Source organism: Molothrus aeneus, chromosome 15, assembly GCF_037042795.1.
Source record: "Molothrus aeneus isolate 106 chromosome 15, BPBGC_Maene_1.0, whole genome shotgun sequence".
Classification (NCBI taxonomy): domain Eukaryota; kingdom Metazoa; phylum Chordata; class Aves; order Passeriformes; family Icteridae; genus Molothrus; species Molothrus aeneus.
This window is the reverse complement of record NC_089660.1, coordinates 14,497,832-14,519,846: the sequence shown is the minus strand read 5'-3', so window position 1 is coordinate 14,519,846 and position 22,015 is coordinate 14,497,832. Positions and strand designations below refer to the sequence as shown.

The 22,015-nt window shown below is 40.0% G+C and overlaps 1 protein-coding gene across 2 annotated transcripts in view; it reads left to right on the top strand.

Moving 5' to 3' along the window:
- The window catches only part of SLIT3 (slit guidance ligand 3), a 491,996-nt gene that overhangs the window by 325,662 nt on the left and 144,319 nt on the right, over positions 1-22,015 (top strand). For both annotated transcript variants that reach the window (XM_066559986.1, XM_066559985.1), the window contains 3 exons: positions 1,811-1,882; positions 7,039-7,110; positions 16,213-16,284. In XM_066559986.1, the coding sequence (XP_066416083.1) occupies positions 1,811-1,882; positions 7,039-7,110; positions 16,213-16,284 (216 nt within the window). The remainder of the gene's footprint in view (positions 1-1,810; positions 1,883-7,038; positions 7,111-16,212; positions 16,285-22,015) is intronic.

Sequence of the window (22,015 nt, the reverse complement as noted above, 5' to 3'; positions counted from 1 at the left end):
CCCACGTTCCCCCCATCCCTGTGTTTGGGTTTCCCTGTAGGGGCTGCGTGCTGCCCTGGTGTGCAGGATGGCTGAGCCCCCAGTTTCCATCCCCAGGGCCAGGAAATCGGGCAGGCATGACCCTCTTTTGTTCCTAGAAGTGCCTGCACAGAAACACTTGGGAGGAGTTGAACACCCGGCTGGCAAGCTGACAAAAAGCCTTTATGGGAAGAGTGTGTGCTGCTAATTCTGGTGACAAACACCCAACAATAGTGGCGTGCTGGAGCTCACAGCAATTTGCATTTCACTGTGGACTTGCCAGAAATGAAATGTGTTATATTTAGACCAACTGGAAGGGAAATCTCAGACATTAATTCAGATCACAAAACGAGGAATAGAATTAACTCTGATCACAACCTTTAAAAAATAGATGGCTACAGATATAAAAGAGGGTGAGCACATTGGCTGTACAAGCTGACTGTGCAAATATCAAAATATTTGTACTTAAATAGCTTCTTAGAGTATAAATGAGCTGGCAAATTATCTTATTTTCAAGGGGATTCTTTTCTTTTGCTTATGAAAGCACAGATCACCAGAGGGATAGAGAGCTTACACATTTTCTCTCTACTGTACCCTAGTACTGTGCAAACCTTGATTTACTTCTCCCTTCTCCCATTTCACTTTATTGTCATTCCTGGTTTTAAAGGTTTTTTTCTCCCATCTGCATTGCTGCAGCAACTTGAAATGACTGGAGTGCCTCATTCCATCATTCCAATATGTTTTTGTATTTCAATTCTAAGCCATTTTCAACCACAGATTTTTTACTATTTAAACTTATTAGGACACTTCAGGGAAAAAAAAAAGACACAACATTTCAATAATAAATAAGAGCAAGGTGAAACCACATTTTGGTCTCAGTCCCAGCTCAGTAGAAATTTAGCTACTATGGTGAGTGGAATTTGTTTTTTGAGGATCCACTTTTACATTTCTAATGGAGATGAATATTTGAAGTTCATCTGAGGAGAAGCCATTCCTTTTAGCAGGAATTCAGGGAACTTGCTGACAAATACTTGAAAGTACTGTGGGGAAAGAACAGAAATTAATCTCAGTGGTTTCTGTAGGCGGTGTCTTAAAGCTGCTTACATTTTATGTTAGTGATACATGCATTTATGGTACTTCATAAAGAATACTTCTTTCAAGTCAAATACTAGAAATAAAAACAGCAGACTTTTTATGTACTCTGGACCATATTTTAGAAAAACTTAAGTATTTGGTAGTTGGAATAGGAAGATGCAGTTCTCTTTTTTTACCCTTATAACATAAAATGCTCCCTACCCTCTTAAAAATATGAATCCACCTAGCAGTGAATTCACTTTGGTTTCTAGCATGTTTCCAGGTTGTTGCTCCTGAATTGGTCTGGTTGTGTTATCAATCTGTTTACTAAGCTGTCACAGCCTAGCCTAGCTGTCAGTTTAAACAGTTACATTCTATTTACAACAGCTGGTCAAGGAAAGCATCTGTATTTTCTATTTTCTACCTTAACTTTAAAATGTGCCTACTATTATTTATTAATTCCATGAGCCTTAAAAGTCCAGTTTCCTTAGCTTGTGGCATTTCTTCTAGACCAATTTAGCAATCAGAGAGATTATTTTATTTTTCTAAGTCATTTTCTCAGTATTTTTTGTATTTAGTGGACTTCAAAATAAAAGCATGTTTTGCATAAGACCCTGTAAAATTGCTTTATTTTTATATAAACTGTGCTGTCATAATTAATGTGATTCCTGTCCTGTAGCTGTGTAGTTAACATGTATATTGCTTTGTTTGTTTTCAGACGTTTGGAACAAAACCTCATCAAAATCATTCCCCCTGGAGCTTTCACCCAGTACAAGAAGCTGAAAAGAATGTAAGTTTTAATAAGACCAACATGCAAGAGCAATCATGATTCTTCTAGCTTCAAGTTCAGTATCTTCATTTGAGAAACATCTTGGCAATTCTATGTTGAAATCACTGGGGATTGCACAAATCATCTCTTCAGAGCATAAGCAACAATGGAATTTGGTTCAGGATGCCCAACGGTGCATGAAATCCTTAATAATGCTTAATTTCACTTCCTATTATAAACGAAGTGATTTAATTAGTTGTTAGTCTGCTCAGACTTCAAACCTGCTTCCCCAGAATAGATTTGGAGTTCTGTTTCTCCTCTCATCCGTCTCTCCCTGTTTGCAGCACGCCAGGGTGGTGACCCCAGCCGGAGCAGGAGCCAGTTCTCTCAGAGCAGGGAGGAGGTTTTGCAGTGCCTTTGATGTGCTGATGTTGAAATGCTTTGACTGTTTACAAGAAAACAAAGAAACCTGCTGCAGCTTGTTTTCTCTGTCGCTTAATCACTAGGAGATATCCAGATAATTCTTCCTTTTATTACTCCTTTTGTCTTCTCTCTGGATTAAAAAAGTAATAATCCTGATGTGTAGCAGTGCTGTCATGCAGATAACACGGGGCATTCCTCCAGTCAGGTTTTTCTTTAATTTTTGACTGATATGTGAGAGATGATGTGACAGCTCCACGATGATACAGATCATGGTAAAGCAAGCTAGCCCTGCTTGCCCTCAGAAATGGAGATATTGCTGCTGCCACTGGAGCAGTAACTTCCAGAAGTCATTCAGGCTTTGTAGATGAGTGCTAATGCTGCTGGAAAAGTGCCTTTGCAGCTCTCCTCTGATGTGAACAATGCTGGAATTAAGGCACTGTCAGCTCATTTCAGAGAAGGCACTGGATTATCAGATAGCTTTGGGAAACTGAAGTCAGCTTGCACCACACATAGATTTAAGGGCAAAATTGCTGTGTTTTCCAGTCCCAGTTTAACAAGTTCCTTGAGCTGAAGAGCTGTAAATATGGATCTGAATATTTAAGAGGTCAAATCATCAATCTTAGATGGTCTCTATTCTTCTGTCTCACTTCCAATATAGCTGTATGTATTTTTAAAGAAGTGCTGTATTGGATAGTAAGATGGTAATTTCAGTGAATAATGATGGATCCCTTTTCAGTGACCTAAATTGTAACTTTTTTATTATTAAAATCACTACATAGTTCTTTCTAAGGTATGACTAATTTTAGATTTTTGTGATGTTTTACTGTCTTTTCATATTTCATTGATGGGTGAAGTGTAGTTTTATGGGAGTTGACCAAAAAATACTCTTTAATGTAGATAGCTGCCCTATCCAACATAGCACTTGCTATGTGAAATTATTAATGCTAGAATTTTGCAGCAGAATTCCATTAGCAAGTGGTGCTAACAGCTTTTTGGGATATAATTGGCATACTCATTGAGATCTGAGCTCATCATGAAATAATAAGTTATTGTGGCAGATGATCTGTGCCAAAGCTTAGTTGGCATGACAGGGTCTTGTGGGAGAACTTGGGACAGGTATTTGGGCTGCAGAATGTCCCATAACAAACCTGATGTTTTGCCATTTGTTTTCTACCTGTTTGCTTGTTAAAGTTTATTTCCTGCTGGACAGTGAGGCCCTGGATTGAGCAACAGTTCTGTTACACATGGTTTTGTTGAGGACATTTGTTTCAGTATTTAAAGAGATTATTGACACCATCTTTTCAAGATTCTCAGTCCTGTTAACACAAAAAAATTACTTTGGTGAAAAGACTATATCCTCAAACAAAAGAATCATCCATCCTTTACCTTTAGAGGAAGGATAAGTTCAGTATCACTGAAGTTTTGTTAGCCTTTCTTCATTTCTGTCACTTGGATTTCAATGAACAATGCCATAGCAGGAAGATTTTCAATTTAATTAATGGATGCCCTACTGGGGGTAGAAATGCAGAACATTAATATACTTGTTGTTATTGTAACCATTAAGTACTATTATAATATTTTATATCATTCAGGGTTTTAGCATAATCCTGTAAATTGTATTGTATTTTTCTCCTTCAGGTGAAAAAATATGCAAAAATGTTAGTGATAATAGTCCTCATTTGCAACTCTGTACTCTCTGTATTTTGATTCTTTACTGAGTATTTCCTGCAAGATAATGAAGTTTCCTTTCCTTAGCTAATTGGATAACTGAGACTAATTATTAAATTAGATCCACTTGTCCAACATAATCTTGATATGACTTGATATTATTAGGTCAAGATGATTGCAAAAAATGTATATTAATTCAAGTCCTATACTTGTATATAGCTGCATTTTGCTGTTCAGAATTATCTCTTCAACAGCTTCCAGGATGGGAGAGTTATTTTGGTGATTAGGTTTAGTAAAGGAGCTGAAACCTATTTTGTCTTGGATTTAATCAGAATTGCCCACATTTCCTGTCTCTGCTCTTCTGAGGCTTTTAACTAACAAGTTTGTAGAGCAAGAGTAAGAGCCAAGTATATGGAATAACTTTGAAGGTTGTGGTTGCACCTCTCTAGCTCTGATGCTTGTAGTGGCATTTCATGTTGTCAGACTAATTTTACCACATTTTAGCAGAAAACACATTGAGATTTCACAGGCTTGCCAGTAGCTCTGTGGAGTTGTGACATTTTTAAGCAGCTTCCACAAACTAAACTGTGTATAACATGGATTTTGCTGAGTACTCTTGTCAAATGAGAACAGTCCATTTCATGTGTTGGAGATAATCAAGTAATCTGTTTTTAATAATGTTAGTCAACAAGAGAGTATTCAACCAATGCTATTAATAGCTTTGCATTTGGCTGAATCTAAAAATAAATCTGTTTTGTTTCAAAACCTTTTACAGTGAAGACATTTAAGCCATACAGTCATGTGTTACTCAGCATCTTGCAGGGTATCCTTTCTGTGCTGGTGCAAAGTCAAAACCAATTTATGTCCCCAGCTGGTGACTGAGCACAGCCACCCTCCAAGGTGTGTGCAACAACCTTTTCAGAGGTTTCTATCATGCTGTCAGAGGTGCAAGGAGGGAGTGTGAGGTGACTGATATCATCCCTGCCTGAGTGCAATCCTGATAATTTTATTACATTTCCAGTTGAAGAGGCACACTTCCCCTGAGTGATTCTGAGATAGCCTAAACTAAGAGAATGAGCCTTCTGTCATCTAAATTGTCCTGGTTGCACAGCTTAGAAAAGCCTCTGTCTGTCTTGATGTAAATGAAAGACAGAATAGGACAATCTCACCAAAGCAGGCCAAACACAGGGAACAGAAATACCAGGACAAAATTGAATCCCTTTCTCTCAGTCAAGTCAGAAGGAGATGGAATCTCCTAATCTGACAGCAGTGGAACTTGGGCTCTAATGGAAAGGAAATAATGTGTCTAATTATCTTCTAATGCTGATTGTAGTGCAGCTGCATGAAGTGAGCCCAGCGTGGCGTTTCTGTCGCTCAGGCACCATCACTCACACACTCCTTAGGGTCCAGCCAAGGGAGAGAGGGAGGGTGGGAATGCTGAGCTGCAGCAGCTCACTAAAACACTGCTGAATTGCTTCAATCAAAAGCTAGATGCCCCTTCTCAGATGCTTCTTGTTGTTCAGCAAACTCGCCTTTTCCAGTGATTTTGGCAGATTTAAATTCCTCAATATTTAACATTCCTCAATATTTAAAATTCCTCAATATTTAATATTCCTCAATAAATAGATAGGACTGATCCACTTATGCTTACTAGATAAAAAGCAGCAGTCAGTCTAAACAAGTTTCACAAAAACCTGTATAAAAACAAAAACAAATGTTCCTACTTTCAAGGTGCCAAGTTTGGTTGCTGTAAGTTGAGCTGCAAAACCGAAACATTCCATGAATCCTGTCCTGCTAGGCAGGATGTTGTAGCAGAAAACATCAGTAGATTGCAGAGCAATTCTTTATGAGCTTTAAAGAAGAATCAAACCTTAGAAAAGTTACCAAAAAACCAAACAAAAAAATCCCACTTAACATGCCTAGATTTGAAAAGAGTTTGAGGACCTCATTAAAATTTATCCAACATAATTTGTAGCTCAAAAATGTAGAGAATGGAAAACCTCTTAATTTTCTGATTAGTAAGTTCTCATTCAAGTGATGTTTTATTTAGAGGCTACTTGGATCCATAGCATGTGCCCCAGTGGAAATCCCAGTGAAGATGTGCAGGAAATACTGCATTGCTGCAGCTATCAGTGAAGAGATTGGACACTGCTGGTACAAGCTGATATCAGCCATCAGGGAGGGCAGTGAGGTGGCTGAAGGTTGAGTCCCAGCTCCCACCTGGTTGAGCTGATGGACAGAAGGTCTGGGTGACAGTGACAGTCACAATGGGGCACCCAGCTCTGAGCACCTGGGTGCCAAGTGTAGTAAATTGGGCTCCTTGTGTAAAGTTACTGTGGCACAGTCTGCATTTATCCTTGTGTTCTTGGCTGGTTATGATTCAAATTGAAGAGTATTTTCCAAACCAGGAGCTCACTTTACTTTAAAAATCCAGCAGGCCCTCCTGACTGAGTCCCACTCACAGCCCAGCCAAAGGGTGGGTCTGGCTGGGCTCCCTGGCAGGGTCTGCAGTGGGCTGGGGTCCCCCCAGTGCTGCTGCCTCCAGAGCTCCACAATTCCCACTCAGCTGCTTGAAGGCTTCCTCCAGTGTCTGAACTTCACCAGATCAGTGCTGAGTGGATTTTGTGCCGCTTGTTTTTTCTAGGCCACTAAAGCCCAGACCCCAGAGAGCAGCTGAGCTCCCTGCTCTGGGATCAGGGGCTGGGCACTCTGCATCATCCGCTCTGCTCTTACCAAGCCGCCCTTCCATGCCTGCCCTGCAGGGTTCAGACACCTTTGTGCTTTGTCATTTGCAGTGCCATCTCCAGTATCAATGGCTTTGGGATGGTTTCATCAGTGCCACTGTTGTTCTTCATAAAAACTTTTTTAACATCCATAAAATCAAAGCACTTATTAAGAAGAGTGTTCTCTATTGAGGCTGTGGCCTGTTATTCTGCCTATCTCTGCCCTTACATACTTCATCATTTCTCTGAGATAATATGATCTATTATTTCTGTTTTTATATCAAGTGTGTTCTTCCAATACAGCTAAAATATTGTCATTCAATTCCTGTTTACTAACATTTTTTAAAATCTTTCTTTTCACAGAGACATCAGCAAGAATCAAATAACTGACATTGCACCTGATGCATTCAAAGGCTTGAAATCTCTCATTTCATTGTAAGTAGAAAATAGAACTGAATGGGCATTTGGGGAGAGTTTGCATGTAAGAGGAATAAAAATGATAATGTGCTGTCTGGGGGAACATATGTTTCTGTGTGCAACTGCCAGCTTGTGTGAAGCATCTGATCTTTTGTAAATGAAAAATTTTGTAAATGAAAAATGAAGTTCAGAAAGGAGGACTGTCTACAAGTCTCTCATAAGGCTGCTGAGTTCTGCACTTCAAATCACTTCAAACATTATTCAATCTTCTGTACCCGTGCACCTGCAGGCTGCTCCATGCCCCCACGCTGCTCATGGCTCACCAAAACCTCACCTTAGGCATGACTGGGGCTGTCAGGCAGGGGAGAGTTGGGGAAATATTTCCATACTGGATTTTTCTTCTGTAGTAAAGAAATTACACTTTCTTTGGAGTTTTCTGGTTTATTTGCTTTTGGGGTTTTTTTGGGTTTTTTTGGTTGGTTGGTTGGTTGGTTTTGTTTTTTTGTTTTGGTTTTTTTTTTTTGTGGTGTGGGGTTTTGTTTGATTGGTTTTTGTTTTAGTATTGGGAGTTTTTTTGTGGTGGTGGGTTTTGGTTTGTCTTTTTTTCTTCAAGCTAGCTAGGAAAGGACCTAATCATAAGAAAATGTTTATATACCTTAGCTGTAGTTACTGCTTTATTAAGCTGGAAGGGGACTAAGATATTATTTCATACAGGAGATAAAAGAAAGGTAGAATCTCCTGACAGCCATTTGTTTCTCTTTATAGAGCACAGAAAATGATTTAGCACCAAGCTGATTTTACATGCAGCTGTGTTTCAGCCTAGGTACCCACAGCACTATTAAAACCGTTGAGCTTTTAATGGGCAAAAAGAGCAAGATCAGAAGCTGAATATTGAGGATAAACTAGAATAGAGTAGTAGAAACGTTGAGAAGAGGAGAGCACAACTAGAATGATATTTACCTGTGTTAATTTTAAAAACAGTATGGAAACAATTATCTCATTAACATTCATATAACCCAGCTTGGTTTCTAAAATCTGTAGTTTATTTCTACAAGTTGACATAAATTTATTTTCTGAATACTGGATAATTCTGAGAAACTGAATAATTTTTTGGCTAGAAGAATATCAGAAAGTTATTAAGTACTAAACTTCCATGTTGCAGTAAACCTCTGAGCCAGAATGCAGAAGGATTGGCCCTTTTTTGTGCCCTGAATCCAGCTGGGAGAATGCCAGAAATATATATTAAGTGTTGCTGGTGTTTGTTAAATAGTTCAGGCAGTGTTATTCCACATGCTGTGGAAATGGTCAAATCCTTCTCTGCTGTCTGGAAGCAATTCAGCAGGAGAGTGACATTTACTGAGGGCTACAGCTCTGGCTTGGTGTGAAACTACTGCTGATGCTGCAGTGCTGCAGCTTCCTGGTCCTGGCACAGCTCCTGCTTGGAGTGAGCTGGATGGGCTGGACATTTCCACTGGGCTTGACTTCCCAAGGCAGAATTTATTCAGCTTTAGCACAGTTAATTCAGATACCCCCAGGAGGCCTCAGGAGTGTGGGACAAAACACATCAGAGTGGACAGAGAGGAAATGAGAATATAAACTGGGCAGGAGTTTATGGTGTTTTGACTTGCAGACAGAAGCAAGTGACATGACTATGCATTCTCTGCCCAGTCATCCAGGGCAATATTTTAAGTAAATGATGATTGAATATGTTCATATCCAAGTGGGTGATACAGTGCTTTAGTTAATGCCTGTAGGCTGTGGCAGGGAGATGAGGTGCAGCAGAGCAAAGGCTGTAGCAAGGGAACTGCCTCCAAGTCTTCCCTCTGCCTAAGTTTCCCTCCACCACAGACACACAAAGCTGTAAAACATTTTCTCCTCTCCTTGGCAGCCTTGTTTCTAGGACAGTATCAACTTCAGTCTTGAAATTATCAGCCTCCTCCTCTAGGGTCAGTGATCAGCTGTGTTTTTACTTTCTTTTGAAAGGTTTTGCCCTTGCTGTTCATTGCAGGTAGGTCTTAAAAATGTTTTCCCTTTAGTTGCCAAGCCATGGTTAGTTCCCTCATCATTCATGAGCTGTCACTCAGACCTGGCAGGTTCCTCTCTGTAGTTATTTCAGTTTCTGAGCCCTGTGTATCATTTCAAGATGAAATGCTGGTCAGCAGAATCTGGGTTTCTCTGAAGAAAGCTTCCCCAGGTGAGGACACCCTGGATTTGCCAGCCCTCCCAATGCCACTGCCAAAGGGGAAAGAACAAGGAGGCAGGAATGGAGTGGGACAGTGGCTTACCAGTGTGTTCCCTCCTAGCAGCTCAGTCTTGTGGGTGCCCAAGGCCCCAGTAACTTCACTCAGCTGGGTGCCCTGCAGGAGCACAGCTCTGCATGGGAGGAGCAGCTCTTTCTGTTCCTGCTCCTCACTCAGGTGGGATTGGTGCTTACATTTCAATGAGACATCATTGAGGTTCACTCTCTGCACAGAGCAGCTGGACTTGCAGCCAGTCAGTTCCAACCAGAAGAAAGGAGGAGAAAGGATTCATGCACAAATGAGAATAAGCAACTTGGTTTCCATTAATAATGGAGTGCTGCTGTACAGCCTAATATCCTTGTGCTTTTTTTGTCTGTTTTTATGCCCACTTTGTGCTCCTCCCTCTGCTCCCTGCTTGCATGCAATCACAGTGCTCCCTGTGGCTCTGGGGAGCCAGAGTGCTCCTCTGGAAGGCAGCCAACCTTGTTAGTCTGCCTGCCTAATGCAGGCCTGGATTTAGATCCCTGGGTTCTGCTCTGCTTTCTCCTGAACTCAGCTTGGCTTGGTGTTTCCAGGCAAAAATGCTTCTCAGAGCACTCTGCCTGTTGTACCTGTGTTGAGATGGTAGAAAAAAAAAAGTGCAGTGCCGTTTTGAAACATGGGAATGTTTATAACAGAAGCTGTTTCCTCTAAAAGGTCTAAAACTTAAATCTTTTAAAAGTGCTAAGTGATCCATGTGCTAGTAGGTCATAAGTTTTTATTGTAAATCTATATATTTTCTCTAATAAGAAATTCCCCTATAGGAGTCAAACAGGACACAAAATGATTATACTTAAAAGGAACCATTTCTACCTTGGGTTTTCTCTGCATTTAGCAAAAAAGGCAAGTTTGTCCCTGTAGGGTAGTCAAGACTTCTCCATTCCCCACATGCAGGAAGAAATAAGTTATTTTCTCAATGCCCATTTTTCAATGGATTTTGTTCTCTATTCATATTTTTCTTTGGATCAAGAAATTTCTACTTAGAAACATTTGGGGATGCACATAACTTCTTCTTTTTGTCCTGGTTGTTACAGGATAAGGAACTGGAATCATTATGCTTTAAGAACTTTTTCCTGGAGTTCCCTGGCTTTTCCTTTTCTTCTTCTTGTGCTGGAAGAATTAGTCTTGCCATGCAATAGCTCCTTCATATAAGTATGAGAGCAAATAGTACCCTTGCATTGAGCAGTGTGGCAAAATTGGTTGGTTGAAAAGGAATGTATTACCTGAATTTGAAGGAAAAGTTTGAGAAACACTCGTTTGCAGTACCTGGTGTTTGTGTTCCATGGTTAGCAGGGCCTCTGCAGGAGCAGGAGTGGTTGATGGTTAATAACAGCAGTGGTTAATAATGCTCTGGCATGGGGGACAATAGCAATAGCTCCATGTTTCAAGATTGCTGCACACACTTTCTAAAGTAAATTTATTTTCCATTTAATCAACTCAGAATCTGGTATCAGTGAAAGAATTGTATCAGCATTTGGTTATTGTTAATAGTATCAAAGATAAATGTAATTCCTGGGGTCAGTGAATGTCCCACAAATGTAGGTTTGGAAGGCCATATCCAGACTGTCTGGGGACATTTTATGGGATATGACAAAACAGCCTAAGCCTTCAGGGTGTTAAACTGCATGAATAAGTTTTAGACTATTGCAGAGGGAGAATTCCTTTGGTTTTGTTCATATAATGAATTAAGCTAGTGAACACTTTTAAAGCTTAGATCAGCCTGGGCACAAAGACAAGAGACAGCTTAGGTTTTGACATAGCAGTCCCATTTAGACCATCATCTCCTGGGTGATGATGTATGGGGTGTCATTCATGGTGATTTGAAATCTGCAATAAAACACTGTCTATTGCAATAGCTGGCAAACTTATTTTAAGGTAACAAATTGCTTTGGATAGTTTTACTGTGATTTATTTAGCTTAGCTTGTTCTGAAGAAATATGAAATAGTGCAGGGGGGAAAAAAATTACAAGTCTAAGTTTTTTTTTAGATATTAGAAATTTATTGCTGTTTTTATCCCTATCAATTTGTCCTCTTCTGAAAACCTGAATTCGTGTTGAGCCTGTGCCATTGTACATAGCTTGGGAAATATAATTCTTCCTAGCAAGAATTGTTTTCACAGTCTGAAGGAAAGTTAAAAGAATTCTGAGGACTGAAAAAGACATTGCATAAAGTCACAATTTGACACTTCAGTAAGAATGTTTCAGCCCAGCCAAAATAAAGGAACACTTAGCTGGAAACCATATGGTCTAAAGTAAGGGATTCTGTGCTAGGCTTTCATACCTCAAAAAACTCTGTGTCACCTTCACGGGAAAAATCTCTGTATTCTGTGATCTGACTTAATGAAGCAGATAAATTGCAACTCCATTTGCAAGTAAGGAAGCTGAGGAGCAGAGACATAAAATAAAGAACACAGCAATTGCTGTTTCACACCCTTCGAAGGTGGCGTGTTAAACTTGAGCGCATCTGAAAGGCCACGTATTGGTAAAGTCAGTGCAAATTCCTTCTTTTTAAAATGGTGCAAGAGATCAGAATGGGTAGAGACTGTGAAGAATCAGTGTAAATGTCATGTTTTAGGACCCTTCTGCTGAAGGTTTGGCCCATCATTGATTATATTCTCACCCAACATATTTGTGGCTATGGGTGCTTCCTGTGCTTTCTTTGTGTGTGGTGTGTCCCAGAAGTGCAGAGCAATCTATGCAGTGACTATTTTCACTGTTGAATCTTTATTTTAGAATATCGTGGGTTAAACAGCAAAACTTGAAGCTTAGTAGTAACAATTAATTATTTAATTGGAAATTTAATATCTAACATGTCTTGGGATAGATACATCGTTAGGGGATTATTAAAATATGATGCCAGAATCAGCCTAAAGAAACACAATGCCTCATTTGTGACTGTTTTATATTTGTATAACTTCTTGTTGCAGATCCATAATGACTCTTTAGGGTGCTGCTCCCAGGGATTTCCAGAGCTTGCAGTGCTGCCAGGGGTTTGTGCTTTATGTGCTGTGGTATTTGTCAGACCCGTGGCTGACTTACTCTCCTAAAGATGAGGAGCCAATGAAGAATCAGGAGCCCACACAAAAAAAACTTAGCAATTTTTTGGTGTTCTAATTAATGTTCTAATTCACTGATTCACTGTCTATTGGCAGCAATTACTGAAGTACTTTTATTTTTATTACATGTTAACTTTGCTAGTGTGTTTTTAATTAAAAAAAAATGCTTTGTGTCTAAAATTTCAGGTGCTTTGGGATAGAAGAGTTGTGTTCCTGTGCCAAGCTTGCACATGAGCCAGGACACCTGCATGTCCTGCAACACGTGTGGGGAAGCAAGTGAACACCACTTTTAGAACTTTAAATGACAAAGGGCAAATCTCCTAAAATTTACCTCTGCTGGAAAAAGCACTGGAGATTTAAATGAAGCTCTTGAATTGAATTGGTCATGTTCCCTGCTATATTGCCCTTTAAAGTTGGTGTTTGGTTGTTTTTATTTGGTGTGGTTGTTGGGTTTTTTTGTTTTTGTTTGCTTTGGTTTTGGTTTTTTGAGGGGCTTTTCTTGTTTGTTTTTTTTTTACTTTTTTGGGGGTTTTTTGGTGGTTGGTTGTTTTTTGGTTTCGTTTTGTGAGTTTTTTGGGGGCGTTTGTTTGTTTTATGGGTTTTTTTTTTGTTGTCAGTTTGTTGGTTTTTTGGTTTTGTTTTGTGAGGTTTTTGGGGGTGTTTGGGGTTTTTTTTTGTTTTGTTTGTTTTTTGTTTTTTTGTGGTTTGTTGGGGGTTTTTCTTTTTTTTTTTGGGGTGTATGGGGTTTTTTTGTTTTGCTCATTTTCTTTTGCTCGTTTGGGGTTTTTTTGCGTGTTTTTGTTGTTGATTGGGGTTTTTTTTCTGTTTTGTTTTGTAGGGGTTTTTTGGGTGTTTGGGTTCATTTTTTTTCTTTTCTTTTGTTTATTTGTTTGTTTGTGTTTGTTTATTTTTGTCAGGGGTGTTTGTTTGGTTCCTTTCCCCCCAGAGCTTCTGCAGAGGTGCAGAGCAGGGAGAGGGGCAGTGATGCAGGAGGACAGGACAGGACAGGACAGGACAGGAGGGTCCCTGTGGCTGCCCAGGACAGCAGCTGGGGCAGAGCCCAGTGATGCTCCTTGCTGGGACTGTGCTCTCCTGGCTGACACAGACACAGAGCTCTGAGCAAAGCAGGTTTTCTGTGCTTTCCCCTGCAGCAAAGGGCAGTGAGAGCTGCGCTGAGGAGCTGCAGTGCAGGGCAGAGCTCCCTCCCTGTGCTGCCCAGGCATGGCAGGCAGACATGGCATCAGCTCATTTGGCTCTGTGCACTGCTGAGCATGAATATGAATTAGAGACAAGTGCCTGAGCTCTCATACTGACTTTTGTTTAGCTGCTAATCTGTTTGAATGCTAATGTGCCACATGCACATAAGCCAAATTAGTTTGGAAAAGGCTTATTTTCCTTTTTGTGGCTTCTAAAAATCAGAACTTTGCTTTATTTGATAAGCTACTTTGATCTATTTTGCTCAAAATAATAAAGAAGTTGTATAAACACATCCAAAGTTTAAAGTTCAGTAGCACACTGCATTATAACCTTTTGCTTCTCAAATTAAAAAAAAAAAAATTGCTTGAGGGTCTTATTTTGATATTTCTCCTCAGTAGTGCCATAGGACACGAGTGGTGATATTTCTCTAAGGTTTTGTTTTACCTCTACAGCCAGAATAACCCTTAGGCTGGAGTGCCCTTACTTTCCATGGGCATTTTGTAAAACTTAGCTCTCAATTCCTCTTTGCAGTTGTGCTGTGCATTATTGATGAGCTCTGATGATCCTGCTCCTTGACAAAACCGAGGAAGATGTTTCTCTGACATCCCAGAGTTTGCAGTCTAAACTCGGTGTACAGATGACACACTAAAGCTAAAGAAAGCTAAAGAAAGGCTTTTCAGGAAGACTGGGAGGTGAAGAGGTGCTGGATTCTGTGGGCATTGATGTTTTAACCTTTTACAAATATTTTATTTGCAGAGGTTTTGCTTCTGCTTGCTAATATAGGTGCCACATCTTTGTGCAGAAGGAAAGCTATGAGCCAGCCTTTCACATGCTGGTTTAGAGCCCAGTGAAATCCAGGGACTTGATGTTCTGTCTAAATGATCCTGTGAAACCTCTCCAAGTTCAGCCAACATTTCTGTCCAGCTTTGGATGGATTATAAATATCTTCATGTATTGCATTACATTTTGTTGAAATAGGAAATTGTGTGTGTTTTCTGAAGCTAAAGTTAAGAAACAATCAGAAAAATTTGGAAGCATTCATTGCTCACAAGAAACACTAATGGGAGCAGCACATTACAAACATCTCCTGACTCTGTACTAGATAGAGAAATTGTTGCATTTGTTTAGAGAAAATAAAATGCTGGATGACCCTGAGTTTCTTGAGTAGCACTTCAGTTTGGGTTTTGGTATTTAAATGGTGTTGCTGTGTTTAGCTCAGAAATGAGCTGCTCTGGGAAGGCTCCCACAGGGGTGAGGGACTCCCAGTGACTGATGAAGAGCAAACTGAAGTGGTGATGCTCTGGGAAGGCCAGGGGGTATTGGAAATTGTCTGCTGTGCTAAGAGTTTGGTTTTCAGCATGTTCAGCTCTCCCTAATATTTCAAATGTTGTCAGGCAGGGTAAGCCAGGATTTCAGCCAACATCCAAGCTTCACATGGTCTTTTGATTCATTGCCAGCATTAAAAAGTGAGGGAATCAACAAATTTAGTGACATATAAGCAGCAGAGTTTTGGCATTTGCTGGTTTATAACCATTTGCCATGTCCTTTGTAGAGCACAGAAATTACATAAATCCTGTTTTTTCCCCAGTTTAAAAGGTTTAGGTAAGGAAAAATGTTGTCAGAGGGAGCCTCATCATCTTCCCTTTCACCAGGACTCACAGAAGCTCCTCAGCCACTCTCTGGTTTTTACAAATGATACCAACCTGCAGAAATGACATAAGCTCATACTTCAGCCATGATTGAATTTCTGGTATTCCTGTCATACATGATTTTGCTCTGATCACTGGGTAACACATCTCAGCATAATGGTGGTTCTGTCTCTCTTCCCCCTTCGTTCAATATCTAAGGATAATATATGTGCATTGCTCCATTAAAAAAAATGATATATTTTTAATGTTAAAACTGAATCATGGATATCAGGTCATATATTTATGGTTGATTAAATATACACAGTGACTCTCATTTTTGTTATTAAAGATTTACTGATTTTTATAACTAAGCTATACCTAAATTATTTTTGAGCTCCTGAAATATATGTCTATTTCCAGTTCAGGATAAATCTCTTTATATTAGTTCATTGAAATGGTAACAGCAGCTGGTGAAGCCATAATATTTTATCCAATGATGCCTGTGTCACATTTCATGCCAATTACTGTATCTTAAGAGACTCAGTTATATGAAATTTTATCGACAACCAGCTTGTGCTCTCTGGCTTTTAAATTCAGTATTACTGAGCAGAATTCTAGGTTTTTACATCAGACAATGTGCCTTTCAGTGGCTAAAATATTTCTAAAGAGGATGGAAAAAAAAATCCTTTAACAGTATGAAAAATATTTCAGATACAGTTTTTGGATGATGTCCAGTTTCTACATTAAAAATGCCTTCCAACACCAGACGAAGCCTGAATCATAACGACTCATTTAATGCCATGTGCTCTCTGAAAGGAAAATGAGATCAGTGGTTAAATGAAATGCCCACAGATCCTGGGCATGGTGCACCATGATCAATAAAGATGATAATGCAGAGATGTGGGAGGACACTAAACTGGGCTGTTATTTAAGATTTATTTTGTCTTCCTGAATCTTTCAGAGTGCTCTATGGAAACAAGATCACGGAGATTCCCCAGGGCCTTTTTGATGATCTTGTGTCTCTGCAGCTGCTGTGAGTATGATCCCTTCCTCTTCTTTATTTTACTGACTAGCTGGATTTACTGTTCTTTCAGCTTCTGACATTAATAGAACCACTTTTTCCACTGAAAACTCTCTGGGATGTGCTAGTCTGTTGTTTCTGTGTCAGGCAAGAGGGAGGCAAGGGCTGAAAAAACTAAAAAAGGAAGGTGTCAACAGTTTTATAGCAGAGTGTGTATAATGGATAATAGACACGGAGGATTTAAGTGTGGGGAGGAAATGAGAGATTCTGTCCAAGAAAGGAAATTTGGTCACTGGCTGATGCGTGGGTGGGGATGCCATCTGATTGTTTTTACACATTTAGCACTTGTGGTTCAATGTCTGGATCCTTGAGGGCTTCTGTGCTGCAAGAACCTGCTGGGGCAAGGGAAAGGGCAACAGGAGAGCTCTGATTGCTGCAACCCGTGCTCAGTTCCACATTCTTGTGATGTCAGATGGGGCTTAGCTGCAAGAGAAATGATTTTACAATATATTGTTATTTAAAGTATTTTATGCCACGTGTGATTGAACTTGCATGATCAGGGTAAGGTATATAGAGAGATATTCATTATGCATTAATGGAGAAGAAAAGATTTCCCAAGCCAAATGTGAAATTGCAAATTTCACTCACTTGGTCTCCATGATCACATTGGGAAGCAGTACCTCCTTCAAAGGGAAGGGAATCATCAGCCAGTCAGTAGAGGGAGCAGCAGGGAAGTGAGTTTAGAGTATTCCTAATTTCTGATTACCATCATGGATGATACACTCCAAAAATAAAGATGATGTATCAAAAGTGAGTCAATTCTGGTTTATGTCACATACAGCACTCCACTCCAAACAGTAAATCACATTTAATATAGAATATGAAGTAGCTTTTAGACTTGTCACTTGAAGCCTTTCTGACAATCCTGATGTAGCCAGCAATGAATTTCCCCATGATTTTCGTTGCCATTGGATGTGTCACTGTGACTGCAGCTTCTGCTGCCCTTACATGGGATATCAAAGTAAGCTTAGATTTGCATCAGTATTCATGGGCAAAGCCAAACCAGTAAAATGAAGTCACTGAAATGCCTCTCTATGCTGAGTGAAGGGGACCAATCAGATGTGTAATTTATCCATAAGGCCTTAATTGCAGACATGGACCAGAGCAGGGCAAGCAGGAGCCCCTCTGGTTTGGCTGTGACAGTCCCTGGGCTGGGGCAGTGGGGAGCTGCCATCACTTGATCCTCACCCTTTTTCTGGCAGCTCCTTTCCTCTCTCCTGCCCCAAACCTCACAAGTTTTCTGGCACTTCAGTGTTTCCCTGCCTGGGCAGTCAGAGAAATTTTGGGGATGGTTTGCCAGGTGCGAGGACAATAATTATGAAAGTGCAGAGGAGCTGGGACTCATCCTACTTTGAGAAAAAAAAAACTGTATTTTAAAAAATCTGAGATTTAAAACTATCCTCCCCAACCCAAATATTTTACAGTTGCAGCTTTGAAGAGGTACTCTTCAAGGCTTGTTCTGTCTCATCCAGGACACTTTACAGATAGAATCCTTCCCAGGAGGAAAATATAAATAAGAAAATCACTCAACACATGGATCATCATGTCCCATAAAAATATGGGTCTAGAACTTCTGCATAAGGCATTAAGCAATTTTAACTCCTTTATAGAACAGTCCTAGAGTGCATGTAGAGCAGGCCTTCAGTGAATTGAATATTTAACACAAGATATAATGGTTTTTAGTCAGAATTGGGTCATGTGATGCCTTGTTATTAAGGAAACGAAATCTGTGTGCCAGGGAACTGCTGAAAGGTGTTTTGCTTCAACTATTTAAGCATTCTCAAGCTGAGACACTGCAAGTTGCCCTGTTTTGGGTATTCCCAAACAGTTGGGAATTTTGGGATTCCCAAAATACCATGACCCTGGAGCCTTCCAGGGTCTTCTTGAGAGTGTTTGTATGTAAAGTATCCTTTGGCAAAGAGAGCATTGAATGATCATATTTTAAATGCAAACAAATGTCTGCAGCTTTTTGGATTGTGGCTTTGAAGCAGCTGCTCTGGGATTGCTTGTAGTATTTTAATGGCTACTAAAAAAAAAAAATAAATGTCATTTGTTGGTCTTAGACCTGCTGTTGAAGAATTGGAAGAGTGCCCTATGATTAGATCTAATTTAGTGTTCCGTGGGCACTAGATTGGATTTCTTCTTATTAGTCTGGAGACACTCTGATAAGAGCACTCTGATTAAGGTATCCTGCTAGCCTGTCTGATTTCCTGAGTTGGAGCAGGAGCAGTTTAGAAAATGTACTGGCTTTATGATAAAGCAGGACACAATGAGAAAAAGGGAGTCCTTGTGGGTACTGTATTATTTAGAAGGAAAAACTATTGTTTAGAAATAAAATATATTATTTAAAAGGAAGAAATAATTACTGTGAAATTTCAGAACAGATAATATTGTTATTAATTGTTTTGGATATAACTCATCAAAGTTTATCAGACATGTAATTATTCTTCAGTTTAAATATACTGTCACAATATAGGCCAGGATTATTCTGTATTTTGGCTGAATTCCTCTCTGTAAGGGCCTGGCAGCTTCAGACACCACCACTGGTGTCAGGAGCTCCATAGAGGAGTTCTCATCTCAGGCATGGCCACATCCTCAAGTGTCCTGTTTGACTTTGGTGGAGGGGAAATGAATTCAGAACAAGTTTTAGACCATCTGGCTGGCATCAGCATTTCCACATTTCTGCCCTATAAGGCAGAGGTGGTAAGCCAGTATTATATTATATTTGGCAAGAAAATAACTAGGCATGGTTAGATAATAAGGGTTTGGAGGATTTTTCTTGAGGGATTAGGGTGTGGTTTTGCTGGGCTTTTTTTAAACCCTTTGGGTTTAATTCAAAATGTTGTTTCTGAAGTTTTCATTATAAGTAACCACCTTAAGTAGTTAACATTACCCACAAAAATAATTGCAATTGGAGTTTTGTTAAATTGCTGATTTCACAAATCTTATGTGTTTCTTAAGCATGCAATGGTAACCAACAGAGCAGCAAAAATCATTCTTCAAGTCCAGCTACACATCTGTTCTGTGGAGCAGAAGCTTTTCTTGGACCATGGAGTTTTCCTTATCCTGTCTGAAGGTGCCAGAGGAGAGGATGATAGAAAGCTTTGTAGCTACTGTACCCTGTCCTCACACATTCTTCTTTTCAGCAGGCTGTATCAAGTGTCTTCTGGGAATTTTAGGTCAATTTGGGTTTGAGAGATCTATGTTGTTTTCCAGAAAGGGATATCTGTTTTTTTAGCTTTTGTGGGTTTTTTTAATACAGTGAATGGAAACTTTCATTTTATTGGGGGATGCGTCCAAGCTGTGAAACAGCGTTTGATTAATTTAATTGTTTACCAAAAGAATGACAAAGGCTTCAGCTTAAGGTGGAAGTTTTCAAGTAACCATTAGCTGAGGATGGTTAGTCCAGGAGACCTTCAACTGACCTTGGGCTTTCTAGAAGGAGGAAGACATTTAAATGTCCTGCTCACGTGTCCTTGAGTCCCCCTGGAATGTGGGCAGGCTCTCACAGGAGCTTGCCAAGGTGCTGCCTTTCACTGCAAGGGGGGCTCAGCCCAAGCCTGCAGCTCCTTCCCTTGGGGCAGCCCTGGGACAGATAAACCCAGCAGCAGCCACTGATGCCTCAGGTTTAGCTTTTATGTCTTCCTGATTCTGTTCTGCTTTAGCGTGTGGGTCTGGGCTTCATATCAGGGGATGGTGAGCCCTTCACAGAGCAAGGAGACAAAACAATTCCTTCTCCAGCTGGGGACCAAGGACAACTGATCCAAAGCTCAGGCCCAAGAGTATAAATGGTAAACTGAAGAGAGAAAACAAGAAGGATTGGAGTTCATGGGCTAAGCTGTAATTGGACAATTAACTTCAATATGCAAATGGAGCAGAACTTATAAAAGTGTGAGATCCCAGGAACTGTTGCCCATTTTTTGTGGCCATTTTGGCTTGTGCTGCCCAAGGTGGATCCATTGAGGCCTCTTAATAAATCCCAACTTTATCCTTTAGCTCTGTCTAGTCTCTGTTCTAGGCCAGCCTTCACAAGGCACCACCATGGGCACCGAGTTTGTGATATTTGTCATATTTTAAGTAGCACACTTCCCTCCCTGCAGCCAGATGAAAACCAACATTCTGGGAGCCTTTTGTTACAGCATGCGCATTGCGGCGCTTTGCTTCCTGGAACAAGGAGCTACCATCAAATCTCTGCTCTTTAAAGAGGCTGCAGAGCAGAATAATATGAGGGATGAAGTCTCATTTTTCAAACGTCTGGCAAGTATCAGTTTTCAATAAATCCTTTTCCTTGAGGAAATTTACTTTGCATAGTTCCTAATCATACAAGCACTCAGGAGTGTTGATCCTAAATCTTCTGCTCGTGATCCCCGTGTTTTACTGAGCAAGGAAAATCCCCATGGTGGGCTCTGTTTTGGTGTTGCTAAACATCAGGAGATCTACTCCTGTGGTACATATATATTAAAATCAGAGGTTTGTTGTGTTTCTCTCTCAAAAAACGAAGCCAGAAGCTGACAGCCTTCTCCTCCCTCACCTAATATCTGGTCATTGGGGAAAACTCAAGCTGCAGTTGGAAAGGACCAAAAATCCTATTGGTGCCTGGAGTTTGACATATTGACAGATAAAGTGATGTCAAAAGTGGTGACAAATTATCAGTCATCTAACCTTGGTTAAAATTGGAACTAGATACAATATTTACAACTTCAGCTGACCCTAAAATAGACTTGTATGAAGTGACAAGTCATGTGTATACTTGCAGAAACTCCTATCATCAGTCTTCCCAAAATTCAGCTGGTCAAATTTTGGGTTGAGTGATTCTTATTTTTTTTTGTAACTTGATTTTTATGCTGTTTTTTTCTGTGATGAATAAGGCAGATACATGGTATCCCCAGCTCTTTTCTGATGAGGTTGCTTGAAAAGTATCTTCATGATGGATTTGCCAAGTTTGAAGTGCTTGTGTTGATTTGTAATTCTAAACTGAATGCCAGTACTGAAGAGCTTAAAGCAGAATCTACCAATTATTTATTGTGTACTTTTGGGGCTTGATAGAATCTCAAAGAGAATGCTGTGATGTACAAACCATACAGAGTATTTAAAAACAACAGAATGTACATCAATTCCAGTATTTGGCATTGTATACATTGCACTGTTGTATACATAAATATATTAACCAGCTATGTAAACAGTACAGAAATGTCAGAATAAAGAAAGTGCAGTTTTCCATTTACAAGTCTTTAATAGCACGGCAGTCTCTCCTCTTACCCATAGTGATCTGGGCTTTAAGTGATGTATAAAATCTTATTCTGTGGAGTTCTCAATTTTTCCCATGGAGAATAGACAACAGACAGTAATAAAAAGAGTCCTTGTGACTGATGTATGGGGAAAACATTTTTCACAATGATGTCAGGTAGCTGGAGCAGGCTGCCCAGAAATCTGTGCATCCTCTGTCCCTACAAGGTTTAAAAGACCAGACTTTATCCAGACTGGATAAAACCCAATCTGACCTTGTAGCTCATCCTCTTTTGGCAGCCTGTCAGGACAAGCGACCACTGGAGCTTCCTGGAATTCTGAATTACCCTGTGATCTGGTGAAATGCATTAACTGTGCATGAATGAGTCATGCTTTGAGTGGGTTTCAGACCAGATGACCTGGAGGTTCTATGCAGCCTGTGTCATTTCTGGGATCT